This window comes from Rhinopithecus bieti, unplaced genomic scaffold (assembly GCF_001698545.2).
Source record: "Rhinopithecus bieti isolate Rb0 unplaced genomic scaffold, ASM169854v2 scaffold_1063, whole genome shotgun sequence".
NCBI lineage: Eukaryota > Metazoa > Chordata > Mammalia > Primates > Cercopithecidae > Rhinopithecus > Rhinopithecus bieti.
In genome coordinates, this window is record NW_016803245.1 from 327,983 (window position 1) to 343,805 (window position 15,823).

Here is a 15,823-nt window from a genome sequence, read left to right on the forward strand (position 1 = left end):
TAATGAAGGCCATATGACCTGCAAAGCCAAAAATTATACTACTTGGCTTCTGACAGAAATAGGTTGCCAAAAATTGCTGAACCATTTTTATATTAATTTAAAGGAATTTGTGGGAGAATAACATGGAAAAATATTAATGAAACATTTTTATTCATATATTTACTAATAAAGACTGGAAGGGAACACACAGAGTAATTACTTTGGGTATGAATAAAGATGAATATTACTTTTAGTTTTCTGTATTTCCAAACTTTTAATGAGAATTATGCATTACTGTTTTAAAAATCAGAACAAATGAGTGCCTTTTAAAAAATAAAAAAGAACCCCTTTGGTAGAAAATGTTCTAAAACAATGAGTATCACCTCAGCAATTTCTTTTCCTGTCTACCTGGAATCATACTTGGTAAACTATCATAGTGGCTATTATTTTAAACATTGGTTTGTAATCTTTGAAAATGTTAAAATGAGTAACAGAAAGTAATCTGGGAGTGATAAAGCTTTGTTTAACACATCAAAAATAAAATATAGGCCAGGAATGGTGGCTCACACCTGTAATCCCAGCATTTTGGGAGGCTGAGGCGAGAGGGTTGCTTGAGCCCAGGAGTTCAATACCAGCCTGGGAAACACAGTGAGACCCTCATCTCTACAAAAAAAATTTAAAAATTAGCCAGGCATGGTAGCATGCACTTGTGGTCCCAGCTACTCAGGAGGCTGAGGCCAAAGAAGAATTGCTTAAGTCCAGGAGGCTGAGGTTGCAGTGAGCCATGATTGATTGTGCCTGGGCAACAGAGCTAGACCCTATCCCAAAAAAGAAACAAAAAAAAATCAGGGACAACATGAGCAGGAAAAAAAAATAAAAACAAAAACAAACAAACATTACAAAGAAGCATGGAGAGAATTAGGGTTAGATTAAAATTGAAGAAGTTTTACTTCTGACCAGATATTCCCTTTCTTGAGCTGGAAGTTAAGAATGCTTTGTAGAGAACTAAGCTATCCACATTTTCTTAAAGGAACAAGGTAGAGAAGAAAAAAGAAAGACACTTTCTCATTCAGATGCCTGCAAATCACAGAACTCTTAAGTTCTTTGCAGTCCAGAACATGCAAATATTTAGCAATATCAACATCTTCCAAGGCCCTATGGCAAGGGGGTGGAATAATGGCCTCAACTTATCAATAAAATTTATCTCAGGAACATGAGTCATGAGACAAGAAAAAGAATTAAGACTCAGAAAAAAAAAAAAAGACTCAGTTAGGATAGCAGATCCAATTTAGAGCTTCCCATCTAATTTTGCTTTCCCCCTAAACTCCAACAAAGCTATAGTAAAGGGACAAAGGGACAGAGAAACATAGGACAGGGAGGAAAGAAAACAAGAAACCTAAAATTTGGAAAGCTAATAGACATTGTAACTGACTTGGAGGACTTAAAGCAACATCAAACTCTACTTCCCAAACTAACAGTAAGGGAGAACTGAGAACAATCCAGATTCACCCTACAGACTCTTAAAAGTCACAGGAACTCCTGGACAGCATGTACCTCTACAACTGGGGCAGGCGAATGAGGAGGAAGAGACTGTCAAAATATGGAGGACCAAGGGGAAACTCTTTGAAAAAAGTTAAGATTCCTAGATCATGCCCCGCCCCCAACCCCTGCCCCACACCGCAACTCTCCTGCTCCTTGGATACATGCCCTTCCCCATCTCTAGGTGATTCTGCTTTCTGGAAAGGTAAAAATAAGCAATCTGTGCATTAGTCAATATGAGGCACATCTGAAGGCATTACTATAGCAAAAACAGACAGGTAGGTATAGATACAGACATACATACAGTCAATTCTCATTATTTTTGGTAGTTAAGTTCTATAAAGTCACTGTGAGCACTGAATTAGCAAATACTGAACTGTGGCTCCTAGGGGAAATACAGAGTTAGGTTTCTGTTAGTCTCTGGTCACAACATTTTTGTTAATGGATCAATACAAAAACCTTGTTTTATGTGTATTTCTGTTTAAAGACACCTTCTTTATAGTGTTGATTCAGTAATGTTGAACTCATGCCAACAGCACTGTAATTCATGCCTGAATGTTTACCTAATGCACATATTTTCTCCTTTGGGCAAATCACAGCCTTCAGCTTAGGAACTTCAGCACTGTGCTAGGTGGCCTTTCCCCATCCCCTTCCACCTTTGAGACAAGGTCTTGCTTTGTCACCCAGGCTGGAGTACAGTGGTGCGATCTTGGCACACTGCAATCTCTGCCTCCTGGATTCAAGCAATCCTCCCACCTCAGCCTCCCGAGTAGCTGGGAGCACAGGCCCACATCACCACACCTGGCTAATTGTTTGTATTTTTGGTAGAGATGGGGTTTCACCATGTTGGCCAGGCTGGTCTCGAACTCCTGGCCTCAAGTGATCCTCCTGCCTCAGCCTCCCAAAGTGCTTGGATTACAGGTGTGAGCCACTAACACGGCCATTTTAAACAGTGAAATCACCAAAGAAAAAGCACAAAGATGTGGAAAATGTGGCATTAAATAGCCCATGGAAGGAACTTGAGTACATTATGAGCATTAAAACTAGAAAGTAGAGTATTACCTTGTTCAGCCTCAGCTGGGAAAATGTGCTTGATGACTCAACTTTTTTATCACTATGTGCATGTCTGCAAATGACCGTAAAAGTGCCATGATGTTAGGGTTACAAGTAAGTTTTAGCAAGTAGGTAAATTTGCAAATACACCTGTATCTTTGAAGAGTCTTGTAACTGCCCTTCTCTGTATGTCAGATCTAACAGTGGGATACACAGTCACCCAACTACAAAATTTAAATACAATGGGAATAGGCCAGGTGCAGTGGTGGCTCATGTCTGTAATTCCAGCACTCTGGAAAGCTGAGGTGGGCAGATCACTTGAGGTCAGGAGTTCAAGACCACCCTGGCCAACATGATGAAATCCAATCTCTACTAAAAATACAAAAATTAGCTGGGTGTGGTGCTGGGCACCTGCAGTCCCACATACTCAGGAGGCTGAGGCAGGGAATCCTTTGAACCTGGGAGGTGGAGGTTGCAGTGAGCCAAGATTGTATCACTGCACTGTAGTCTGGGTAACAGAAAGATACTTCATCTCAAAAACAAAAAAATAAATAAAAGAATAAATAAATAAATTGATATGATTTGTCTGTGTCCCCACCAAACTCTCGACGTGAATTTTATCTCTCAGAATTCCCACATGTTGTGGGAGGGACCCAGGGGAAGGTAATTGAATCATGGGGGCTGGTCTTTCCCATGCTATTCTCCTCATAGTGAATGAGTTTCACGAGATCTGATGGATTTTTCAGGGATTCCCACTTTTGCTTCTTCCTCATTTTCTCTTGCTGCCAACATGTAAGAAGTGCCTTTCACCTCCTGCCATGATTCTGAGTCCTCCCCAGTCATGTGGTACTGTAAGTCCAATTAAACCTCTTTTTCTTCCCAGTCTCAGGTACATCTTTATCAGTAATGTGAAAACAGACTAATACAGTGAATTGGTACCAGTAGAGTGGGGTGTTGCTGAAAAGATACCCAAAAATGTGAAAGTGACTTTGGAACTGGATAACAGGCAGAGGTTGAAACAGTCTGGAGGGCTCAGAAGAAGACGGGAAGATGTGGGAAAGCTTGGAACCTCCTAGAGACTTGTTGAATGGCTTTGACCAAAAATGCTGATAGTGATGTGAACAATAAGGTCCAGGTTGAGGTGGTCTCAGATGGAGATGAGGAACTTGTTGGGAACTGGAGAAAAGGTGACTCTTGTTATGTTTTATCAAAGAGACTGGTGGCATTTTGCCCCGTCCTAGAGATTTGTGGAAATTTGAACTTGAGAGATGATTTAGGGTATCTGGCAGAAGAAATTTCTAAGTAGCAAAGCATCAAAAGGTTACTTGGGTGCTGTTAAAAGCATTCCATTTTAAAAGGAAAACAACATAAAAGTTCAGAAAATCTGCAACCTGATGATGCAGTAGAAAACAAAAACCCATTTTTTTTTTTTTAGGAGAAATTCAAGCTGGCTGCAGAAATTTGCATAAGTAGCAAGGAGTCTAATGTTAATCCCCAAGACCATGGAAAAAATGTCTCCAGGCCATGTCAGAGACCTTCACAGCAGCCCCTCCCATCCATTGCAGGCCTGGAGGTCTAGGAGGAAAATGTGGTTTCGTGGGGCAGGGCCCAGGGTCCCCATGTACAGTCTAGGGACTTGGTGCCCTGTGTTCTAGCCATTCCAGCTGTAGCGGATTGGTGCCAATGTACAGCTCAGGCTGTGGCTTCAGAGGGTGGAAGCCCCAAGCCTTGGCAGCTTCCACATGGTGTTGAGCCTACGAGTGCACAGAAGTCAAAAGTTGAGGTTTGGGAACGTCCCCCTAGATTTCAGAAGATGTATGGAAACACCTGGATGCCCAGGCAAAAGTTTGCTGCAGGGGCGGGGCACTCATGGAGAACCTCTGCTAGGGCAGTGAGGAAGGGAAATCTGGGGTTGGAATCCCCACATAGAGTCCCTACTGGGGCACTGCCTAGTGGAGCTGTGAGAAGAGGGCCACCGTCCTCCAGACCCCAGAATGGTAGATCCACTGACAGTTTGAACTGTATGGCTCGAAAAGCCACCGACACTCAACATCAGCCCATGAAAGCAGGCAGGAAGGAGGCTGTACCCTGCAAAGCCACAGAGGCAGAGCTGCCCAAGACCATGGGAACCCACCTCTTGCATCAGCATGACCTGGATGTGAGACATGGAGTCAAAGGAGATCATTTTGGAACGTTAAAATCTGACTGCCCTGCTGGATTTCACATTTGCTTGGGCCCTGTAACCCCTTTTTTTTTGGCCAGTTTCTCCCAACTGAAATGGCTGTATTTACCCAATACCTGTACCCCCATTTTATCTAGGAAGTATCTAGCTTGCTTTTGATTTTTACAGCTCATAGGTGGAAGGGACTTGCCTTGTTTCAGATGAGACTTTGGACTGTGGACTTTGGGTTAATGCTGAAATGAGTTAAGACTTTGGGAGACGGTTGAGAAGGTATAATTGGTTTTGAAATGTGAGGACATGAGATTTGGAGGAGCCAGGGGCAGAATGATATGGTTTGGTTGTGTCCCTACCCAAATCTCCACTTGAATTTTGTCTCCCAGAATTCCTATGTGTTGTGGGAGGGACCCAGAGGAAGATAACTAAGTGCGGTCCGGTCTTTCCCATGCTATTCTCGTGATAGTGAATGGGTCTCATGAGATCTGATGGGTTTATCAGGGATTCCACTTTTACTTCTTCCTCATTTTCTCTTGCTGCCACCATGTAAGTAATGCATTTTGCTTCTGCCATGATTCTGAGGCCTCCCCAGCCATGTGGAACTGTAAGTCTGATTAAATCTCTTATTCTTCCCAGTCTCAGATATGTCTTTATCAGCAACATGAAAACAGACTAATACATAAATTTAAAATGTAAGAAATAAATACAGTGGGAATATTTGGATCCCAAGGTGGCAGGGGTCAAGTGGCAGCACTCAGCCATCAAAGGCAAGGTGCACTTAGCTACTGTAATGGACTACAGAGGCAAAGTGGCAACAATCAGAATAGTCTGACTCATATAGTGCTCTGTCACTGACTAATTAATCACAGTGTTTCTAGAAGTGAAATCCATACGAAGCCTACTGCATTTTTACTTAATTTATATAAGCAGAAAACTTCTAGGTCAAATGAACAAAAGACCAATCTGAATTATAAAACAGAGAATCATGGCCCCTTAATTTCCAGACTTGAGCCAGTTTACAGACCCAGAGCTGCTTGAATGAAGGGGAGGCCATGTCCCCTTGAAAAAGGACTCCATTACACTACTGACAACTTATGCTGTTAATCTTTCTCCCATCCTTCCCCAAGAAGACCTCTGGCCTTCTTGGCAGGGTAACTATGCACTGGGGAAAGGGAAATGATCAGATATTTTGGGAACCACCGGATACTGGCTCTGAGCTGATGTTAATTCCAGGGAACCCAAAACATCATTATGGTCCTCCAGTTAAAGTACGGGCTTATGGAGGTCAGGTAATAATGGAGTTTCAACTCAGGTCTGACTTACAGTGGGTCCAGTGGGTTCCCGGACCATCCGGGTCATTTCCCCAGCCCCAGAATACAAAATTGGCATAGACATACTTAGTAGCTGGCAGAAGCCCCACACTGGCTCCCTGATTGGTTGGGTGAGGATTATTATGGTGAGAAAGGCCAAATGGAAGCCACTAGCGCTGTCTTTACCTAGAAAAATAGTAAATCAAAAACAGTATCACATCCCTGGAGGGACTGTGGCAATTAGTGCCACCATCAAGGACTTGAAAGACTCAGGGGTGGTGATTCCTACCACATCCCTGTTCAACTCTCCCATTTGGCCTGTGCAGAAGACAGATGGATCTGGAAGAATAACAGTGGATTATCATAAGCTTAACCAAGTGGTGACTCCAACTGCAGCTGCTGTACCAGATGTGGTTTCACTGCTTGAGCAAATTAACACATTTCTTGGTACCTGGTATGCAGCCATTGGCTTGGCAAATGCCCTTTTCTCCATTCCTGTTCATAAGGCCCACCAGAAGCAATTTGCCTTCAGCTGGCAAGGCCAACAATATACCTTTACTGTTCTACCTCAGAGGTATATTAACTCTCTGGCTTTGTGTCATAATCTTATTCAGAGAGACTTTGCTCATTTTTTGCTTCCACAAGATATCATGCTGGTCCATTACATTGATGACATTATGCTGACTGGATCCAGTGAGCAAGAAGTAGTAAACACACTGGACTTATTGGTAAGATATTTGTGTGCCAGAGGATGGGAAATCTGATGAAAATTCAGGGAATTTCTTCCTCAATAATATTTCTAGGGGCCCAGTGGTATGGGTCCTGTCGAGATATTCCTTCTAAGGTGAAGGATAAGTTGCTGCATTTGGCCCCTCCTACCACCAAGAAAGAGGCACAATGTCTAGTGGGTCTATTTGGATTTTGGAGGCAACACATTTCTCATTTGGGTGTGTTAATGCGGCCCATTTATTGAGTGACCTGAAAGGCTGCCAGTTTTGAGTAGGGTCCAGAACAGGAGAAGGCTCTGCAATAGATCCAGGCTGCTGTGCAAGCTGCTCTGTCAATTGGGCCATATGACCCAGCAGACCCAATGGTACTTGAGGTGTCAGTGGCAGATAGTGATGCTGTTTGGAGCCTTTGGCAGGCCCCCAAAGGTGAATCACAGCGGAGGCCTCTAGGATTTTGGAGTAAGGCTCTGCCATCTTCTGCAAATAACTACTCTCCTTTTGAGAGACAGCTCTTGGCCTGATACTGGGCTTTGGTGAAACTGAATGTTTGACTGTGGGTCATCAAGCCACCGTGCAACCTGATCTGCCTGTCATGAACTGAGTGTTTTCTGACTCATCTAGCCATAAAGTGGGTCATGCACATCAGCATTCCATCATCAAATGGAAGTGGTATATACGTGATCGGGCTCAAGCAGGTCCTAAAGGCACAAGTAAGTTACATGAGGAAGTGGCTCAAATGCCCATGGTCTCCACTCCTGCCACCCTGCCTTCTCTCCCCCAGCCTGCACCGATGGCCTCATGGGGAGGCCTATGAGGCCATTGGTGATCAGCTGACAGAAAAAGAGAACACTAGAGTCTGGTTCACAGATGGTTCTGCACAATACGGAGGCACCACCCAAAAGTGGACAGCTGCCTTTCTAGGACATCCCAGAAGGACAGCCCCTTCCTAGGACATCTCTGAAAGTGGTGAGGGAAAATTTTCCTAGTGGGCAGAACTTTAATCAGTGCACTTGCTTGTGCACTTTGCATGAAAGGAGAACTGGTCAGATGTGTGATTATATACTGATTCATGGGCTGTTGCCAGTGGTTTGGCTGGATAGTCAGGGACTTGGAAGACGCATGATTGGAAAATTGGTGACAAATAAATTTGGGGAAGAGGTATGTGGATGGACCTCTCTGAGGGGTCAAAAACTGGGAAGATATTTGTATCCCATGTGAATGCTCACCATCTGGTGACCTCAGCAGAGGATTTTAATAATCAAGTGGATAGGATGACCTGTTCTGTGGATACCACTCAACTTCTTTCCCCAGCCAACCCTGTCGTCGCCCAATGGGCCCATGAACAAAGTGGCCATGGTGGCAGGAACACAGGTTATGCATGGGCTCAGCAACATGGACTTCCACTCACCAAAGCTGACCTGACTACAGCCATTGCTGAGTGCCCAATTTTCCAGCAGCAGAGACCAACACTGAGACCTCGATATGGCACCATTTCTCAGGGTGATCAGCCAGCTACCTGCTGGCAGGTGGATTATGTTGAACCTCCTCCATCATGGAAACGGCAGAGGTTTCTCCTCACTGGAATAGACACTCACTCTGGATATGGGTTTGCCTATCCTCCATGCAATACTTCTGCCAAGACTACCATCCATGGACTCATAGCATGCTTTATCCACTGTCATGGTATTCCACAAAGCATTGCCTCTGACCAAGGCACTCACTTTACAGCTAAAGAAGTGTGGCAGTGGGCTCATGCTCATGGAATTCACTGGTCTCACCACGTTCTTCATCATCCTGAAGCAGTTGGATTTATAGAACGGTGGAATGGCCTTTTGAAGTCACAATCACAACACCAACTAGGTGACAATACTTTGAAGGGCTGGGTAAAGTTCTCTAGAAGGCCGTGTATGCTCTACTACTCCACAACAGAGGTAAGGAAGAGTATGCATGAATACAGGAGATTCATTAGGGTGTCTCTTAGTATTATCATGCCCTGTGATTAAGGTCAATGGGAAACTACAACAGCCCAATCCAGGCAGAACTACAAATGGCCCAGACCCTTCAGGAATGAAGGTTTGGGTCACTCCACCAGGAAAAAACCATAACCTGCTGAGGTGCTTGCTGAAGGCAAAGGCAATACAGAATGGATAGTAGAAGAATGTGGTCATCAATACCAGCTATGACCACTTGACCAGCTGCAGAAACGAGGACTGTAATTGTCATGAGTATTTCCTCCTTCTTTTGTTAAAAACACGTTTGTGCATGTACACACTTATACTAAGATATCTTCATTTTATTTCCTTTTTCCTTCATCATGTGACATAAGATTTATTGACTTCACATCACCATTTAAGTATTGTTATAGTATACTTACATACTATACTTACTATAGTATACTTACATACTATATACTATATAGTATACTTACATATAGTATACTTATATATAGTATATAGTATAGTAAGTATACTATATAGTATAGTATGTAATAGTATTTGGGTTGGGGATTGGTGCATTTCTGATTGTAGGAGGGATAGTTGTATTACGTTAGGCATAATTATGACATCATTATTGTCTTTATTTGGAGATTACGTATGATCTCAGGAGATGGGTATGGGTTCAAGTTGACAAGAGGTGGACTTGTGATGTTTAATACTGAGTGTCAACCTGATTGGATTGAAGGATGCAAAGTTATTGATCCTGGGTGTGTCTTTGAGGGTGTTGCCAAAGGAGATTAACATTTGAGTCAGTGGGCTGGGGAAGGCAGACCCATCCTTAATCTAGGTGGGCACCATCTAGTCACCTGCCAGCGTGGATCTAATCTAAAGCAGGCAGAAAAAAAAGAATTGAAAAGACTAGATTGGCCTAGCCTCCCAGCCTACATCTTTCTCCTGTGCTGGATGCTTTCTGCCCTCAAACATCAGACTCCTAAGTTCTTCAGTTTGGGCACTGTACTAGTTCTCCTTGCTCCTCAGCTCACAGACGGCCTATTGTGGGACCTTGTGATTGTGAGTTAATACTTAATAAGTTCCCCTTTATATGTAGATCTATCCTATTAGTTCTGTCCCTCTAGAGAACCCTAATACACCTTCTGATTTAAAATACTCAGTAAAATGGAAGTTTCAGAACACTGAAGACAGATTCTACAGCCTTCCACAGAAAAATTAGATACAAACGATCAGCAATCAGGATGGCTTCAGATTCCCAAAAAGCAAAATTGGAAATGGAAACTAATGGAAGAAACCCTTTAAACTTCTGAGGTAATCTACAACCAAGAATTCTATATCCAGTCAAGCTGTCAATCCAGCATAAGAGTAGAATATATTTCCAGACATCCAAGTTCCCAAAAAGTCTACATCCCCTGTACCCCAATTCATGAATTACTGGAGGATGTGATCCATAAGCATGTGAATGAGATATAGGAAAAGGCAATTATACAATGGATAAAGAGAATTCCCAGTATGATAGCTAGGCACCACAACCAAGGCAACCAGTCAAGGTTTGAGGTGTGTGATTAAAGAAACAGACGTGTTGAAGGCTATCATGACTAAGATATTCACTGCCTTCATAATCTCAAGACAGCATATTCAAGGAAGTCCTGGCTCCCATTTTGTTCTACACTTGGCATGTTTGGCCACATTCTAATAAAGTGCCTGCTCTCCATTCCATATCCTGATCTCTAAATCAGTTGGAGACACTCATTTCACCCCATAGGAAGGTTCTGCATTGATCTTGAGAGGTCAGGGTGAGTTTAGAAGCAGAAAATATAAAACAAGAATACAATCCTCTAAGCGTATTTCTGCACATTCTGGATGCCTAAACTGTGACTTGTTCCCTAAAACTCACTCATCACCTTGCTCACTGACATCTAAATATGGGTTCCTGTAAACTCTAGAAGTGGAAGTCAGACCCAGGGACGGTTCACAGTTCATCTTCCCTAGGAAGCTTTCATCTAATTGGTAGCAAATACTGCCCTCAAAAAGCTAGGTTTGTTTCAGTTGTTCAAAATGAAACAAGGTGTTGTGTTTAGGGATACTATACAAGTAGCTTTAAAAAAGAAGGAAATACTTAATGTAGGTTGAGTATCCCTTATCCAAAATGCTTGGGACCAGAAGTGTTGCAGATTTTTCTTTCAGATTTTGGAACAAGATATCATGTGGATGGAACCCAAGTCTAAACACTTTATTTCAGATGTCACCTTATACATACAGCCTGAAAGTAATTTTATGCAATATTTTAAATAATTTCGTGCATGAAACAAAGCTTGTATTAAGTACTTATGCGTGGTGTTTTCTATTTGTTGTCTCACATTGGTACTCAACGTTTTGGATTTTGGATTAGAGATGTTCAACTTGTATGACAGCTGGATTACCTGAGGGCAAAGAGTAAAATGAAATCAAGGATGGGCCGGGTGCGGTGGCTCAAGCCTGTAATTCCAGCACTTAGGGAGGCCGAGACGGGCGGATCACGAGGTCAGGAGATCGAGACCATCCTGGCTAACGGTGAAACCCCGTCTCTACTAAAAAATACAAAAATCTAGCCGGGCGAGGTGGCAGGCGCCTGTAGTCCCAGCTACTCCGGAGCCTGAGGCAGAATGGTGGGAACCCGGGAGGCGGAGCTTGCAGTGAGCTGAGATCCGGCCACTGCACTCCAGCCCGGGCGATAGAGCGAGACTCCATCTCAAAAAAAAAAAAAAAAAAAAGAAATCAAGGATGGATTCACTGGGGACTTCTATGTTGTATTTCTTAACTTTAACAGTGGCCCTGTGTTTGCTTTAAATATTCTCCTGTAAGTTTCACAATAAAAATGCAAGGCCATTAGAATTTCTACCTTCTCTGCCCTTTAACTGGAACAAGACTGATAAAGCACAGCAATGTCAACCCATATGAAGAAGTAACATTAAAGTATTGAAAATATAACAGTAAAGTACAAGAGGTTAGAGTTCTTTCAACTGAGGTGACTTGATGACATCACAATGGAGGTGTAGATACAGGGCATCACAGGTAATACACACAAGCGGTAACTGCACTTCAGACACTTAGACTTGTAAAGTAACAGTACAGATGGTCCTCAACTTATGATGGTTCAACTTCACAATTTTTCCATGATGGTGAGAAAGCAGTATGTATTCAGTAGAAAGTGGTACAATCCTCTCTCATGATGCTGGGCAGCAGAGGCGAGCCACTGCTCCCAGCCAGCCACGTGATCACGAGGGCAAACTGGTAACTCTACAGCCTACTGTATTGCCAGATGATTTTGCACAACTGTGGGCTAATGGAAAGTATTCTGAGCAAGTTTAAGGTATGCTAGGCTGAACTATGATATTCAGTAGGTTAAGTATAGTAAATGCATTTTTGACTTACCATGTTTTCAGCTTATGGTGGGTTTATCAGGGCATAATCCCACCATGAGTCAAGGAGCATCTGTGGTACCACAATATCCAGGTGGTTTTAACACCAGTCACGGGCAATGCTTAAACAAAATAGGTGGGCCGGGTGTTGGTGGCTCATGCCTGAAATCCCAGAACTTTGGGAGGCTGAGGCGGACAGATCACAAGGTCAAGAGTTCGAGACCAGCCTGGCCAACATGGCAAAACCCTGTCTCTAAGAATACAAAAGTTAGCCAGGCGTGGTGGCGCACACCTGTAATCCCAGCTGCTCGGGAGACTAAGGCAGGAGAATCATTTGAACCTGGAAGTTGCAGGCTGCAGTGAGCTGAGATCGCACCACTGCACTCCAGCCTGGGTGACAGAGCAAGACTCCATCTTGGCAAAACAAACAAACAAACAAAAAAGGTTTAAGATACAAATTCTTCAAGATTTTGCCCCCTGCCTGGGATCCCTTAGGCCTTTCTCTCCTCCCTAACCCCAGTGAGTCTAGGCCCTGCTATGGTTTTCTCCACATTTAATTCTTTTCTGAAATCTTTCCCATCTATCCATTCATCCATACACTACTTTGTGACTGTATACTGAATGCCAGGCACCGTTCCAGACGGGAGGATAAAGCAATAAATAAAACACTGTGCCTTCAGGGTTTGTCCTGCAAGAGGAGACTGAAAACCAGTCCTCTGTGTCAACAGATGTTGTGGAGAACATAAACCAGGGAGGGAGGGTCAAGGATGCAGGGGAGGGATGCATGCAGTATTTTTAAATACAAGCTCAGGGAATAGCCTATAGTGAAGGTGACAGCTGAGCACCAACCATGAGGAAGGTCTGTCTGCATTGAGAGCACTTCCCGGGGAATAGCAAATACCAAGATTCTCATTAAAAGTGGTACTTACCACAACAGTGATAGTATCGCCAGTTACATTTCACTGCACCTATCCTGCCTCCTCAGACCATGTGGCTTCTGAAGGCAAAAACCCTCTGATCTCTTGGGCTCCCAACATTTAACATGGAGCTTTTATGATCAGTTCCCAATCATCATTTATAGATTTTTAGACAACAAAGATATCAGAAAATTCATTTACAGTATCATGAATTTGTTCTTCAGAATAAAATTAAAATATTTAAGTTTGGAGTATAATCTGCCTAAATCACAGTATGTTTCATCAAGACTCATGGCCTAGTCTTTTTCTCTTAACTGCAAAATATAAAATATATGGATTTAAACACAGTGAAGTAAAGTTAGCACCTCATAACACAGAATTTGAGTAACATGACAAAGGAACATCCAATGCCTATAAGACTCTTGCTGTTTTTGAGAATCTTCAGTTGAGACAGCTATCAAAATAAATGGCCAATCCTTTTAGTACTTATGTTTTCAATATTGACATAAACCATCATCTGACCCTTTAGTTCACAGGCTGGCACTTAAATACATTCTCTCCAGTATCCTACTTCTGCAATAACAAGCTCCAGTCAAGATTTTTTTCTAGCCTATGTTGGTAAAATACCTAATGCCATCAGTTTTGACAACTCTTTAAAAATCCTACAGTACTTAGATTTAAACAGATCACACATGGTAGAACAAGCTAATACCAACCAGCTTTGAAAAGCCTAAGCAAATGATTACAGATGAAGGCAGTTTTCTAATAATTTAGATATCAAGTGCAGCTCACCTGCCAAAAATGGTTCTGCCCCAGCCATTCTGTTCCTAACTCAGAGCAACAAGTGTTCACAGATTTTTACAGCTTAGTCCAGATAACAACATACTAGTCAAGAACATAAACCAGGGCCACTAATCTGTTGCAAGAAGTCACAGTTTACCAAATAATCAACAACTGTGATGATGTCATTGCCTAAACCTTGAAAAAGTTTGAATCAGTTAAAACAAAAATCAACTCATCAAAAACAGGGAAAGTTTTCAACTATGTATTTTAATCAAGTATGAATGGTTCCGAGGATTAACTAATGTTGAAAAGACAAACTCTCCAGTTTAAACTGAAATAAATACTTCTGATTTTGAACTAGGGACTCACTGAAGTCAAATAAGTTTTCTTATTTCCTTGACTATTCTGTTTCCTGCCTTCACTGTTCCTAAATCTCAAAAGCAAGCCATCCAGTAATATAACAGGAAATATGAATCTTAAGAACCTTAATATTCAGTTTTACCACCCTTTTGAAATAGTCCTTTGTATACAGCAAGGAAAACTTAGCTTCCTAACAGTGGAAACTTCTCAGAAAACTCATCTTACACTAAACAGAATAAAGTCAGCATTTCAAAATTGAGTTTAACCAGGCCACTTTTCTATTTACAGCAAATTAAACCATGTAATTCCTGAAAAGGCATGGAGAGGATTCAAAGAAATATTTGAAAACATCTGCAAAAAACAACTATGACAACCATACAAATAAATGAATACAATTCCATTCAAGTTATGAAGATATTTTCCTTTAATTTATCCAAACATTTCACATTCATGAAGTCATTTATTTCAGAGCAAATGTAAGCTTATATTAAAATTAAAACATTACAGTATTTACAAGACAGTTGGCAGGGGACACTTGCTGGTATAAAAATAATACAAATACTGTATTTTCCTCTTATCTGCCAGTAAAATGGCAAACAGTTATGTCTTTCTGAAGGTTCTAGTCAATGACTAAAGATAATGAAGAGCCCCTAATAAAGTGCCTTGCCCTGTATGCTCCACTGTCTATAGCTTTAGACCCTCAACATTCTTCTTCAAGTTCTGCAGCTCTTTTTCTTGCCTTCTTTTCTCCAGTTTAAATGCTAACTTGTTAGCTTTCTTCTCCACTCTTCGTTCCTGTTGTAAGTACAAGAATATACTTGTATTATTCTTATCTTTAAACTGATACAGGCTGCTTTTACAAAATTCCCCTAATTTCCCCTCCACCAGCTCTTTGTAAACCTCACATTTGAAAAATATTTTTTACCTTGCGCTCTTCTTTGATAGCTTGCTTTCTTGCTCTTTTATGTTCTTTGCTTTCATTTTTAGAACGTGGCTGGGTTGATACTTTAGGAAGGTCACTGCCATTAATCATCTGTATTCTTTCAGCTTGCTTTGCTGTGAGTCCTTGTTTTGGTAAGACATTGAGAGGTATTCCTGTTTTAGAAGATATTTGAATTTGTTTGGGCTGAAATATAGATAAAATGGTACTAGAGTTATTTCTCATTCCTATTAAAAAATAGCTCATTAATGGCATACTGTTGATGCTTTTTCTAATATCACTGCTAGCCACCAAGATAAAAAGTTACTGAGTGAAAATGTGCACTCTATTTTTTAGGCACTGCATCCTTCAAATAGCTTAGCACACTAGGACTTACCTTTGGTTGATATTTGATTAGCTGTGGATGGTTATATAAATTTGAGTATGTACCTAAACAAACAAATAAAAGTCATGTATCAATAAGCACACTTTCAGTTCCACCAAGCATTACTGAATTCCTACTATATTTCTGACTTTGTGTTTTCATGGTGCAAAATAACATTGGAGTCTCTGATCAATGTTTTATAAATTGCTTACAACTCAATATTGGAATATTACTCTTTCTAAATAATTTTTCACAAACTTCCTAAAAGCATAACTCTTATTAAAATATAAGCATTTTTTCAAAGTTGATATATATATATATATA

General features: G+C 41.5%; 2 protein-coding genes across 7 annotated transcripts in view; both read right to left on the reverse strand.

Moving 5' to 3' along the window:
* Positions 1-13,977, reverse strand: part of ZC2HC1B (zinc finger C2HC-type containing 1B) — a 97,062-nt gene extending 83,085 nt beyond the window's left edge. For 5 of the 6 annotated variants that reach the window (XR_001885352.1, XR_001885355.1, XM_017870972.1 and 2 more), the window contains exon 1: positions 13,845-13,949. Coding sequence is in view for 4 of the 6 variants with exons in the window: in XM_017870972.1 (XP_017726461.1) it covers positions 13,845-13,872 (28 nt within the window). In the remaining 2 variants the exon portion in view is untranslated. Of the gene's footprint in view, positions 1-13,844 lie in introns of all 6 variants that reach the window. The other variant, XM_017870983.1, reaches the window with a different exon arrangement.
* Positions 13,978-14,595: 618 nt separating this feature from the next.
* The window catches only part of LTV1 (LTV1 ribosome biogenesis factor), a 21,229-nt gene continuing 20,001 nt past the window's right edge, over positions 14,596-15,823 (reverse strand). Inside the window, exons 8-11 of the mRNA XM_017870760.1 lie at positions 15,712-15,737; positions 15,512-15,564; positions 15,121-15,321; positions 14,596-14,990 (exon numbers count right to left, since the gene is read on the reverse strand). Of these exons, the coding sequence (XP_017726249.1) occupies positions 14,880-14,990; positions 15,121-15,321; positions 15,512-15,564; positions 15,712-15,737 (391 nt within the window). The 3' untranslated portion in view covers positions 14,596-14,879. The remainder of the gene's footprint in view (positions 14,991-15,120; positions 15,322-15,511; positions 15,565-15,711; positions 15,738-15,823) is intronic.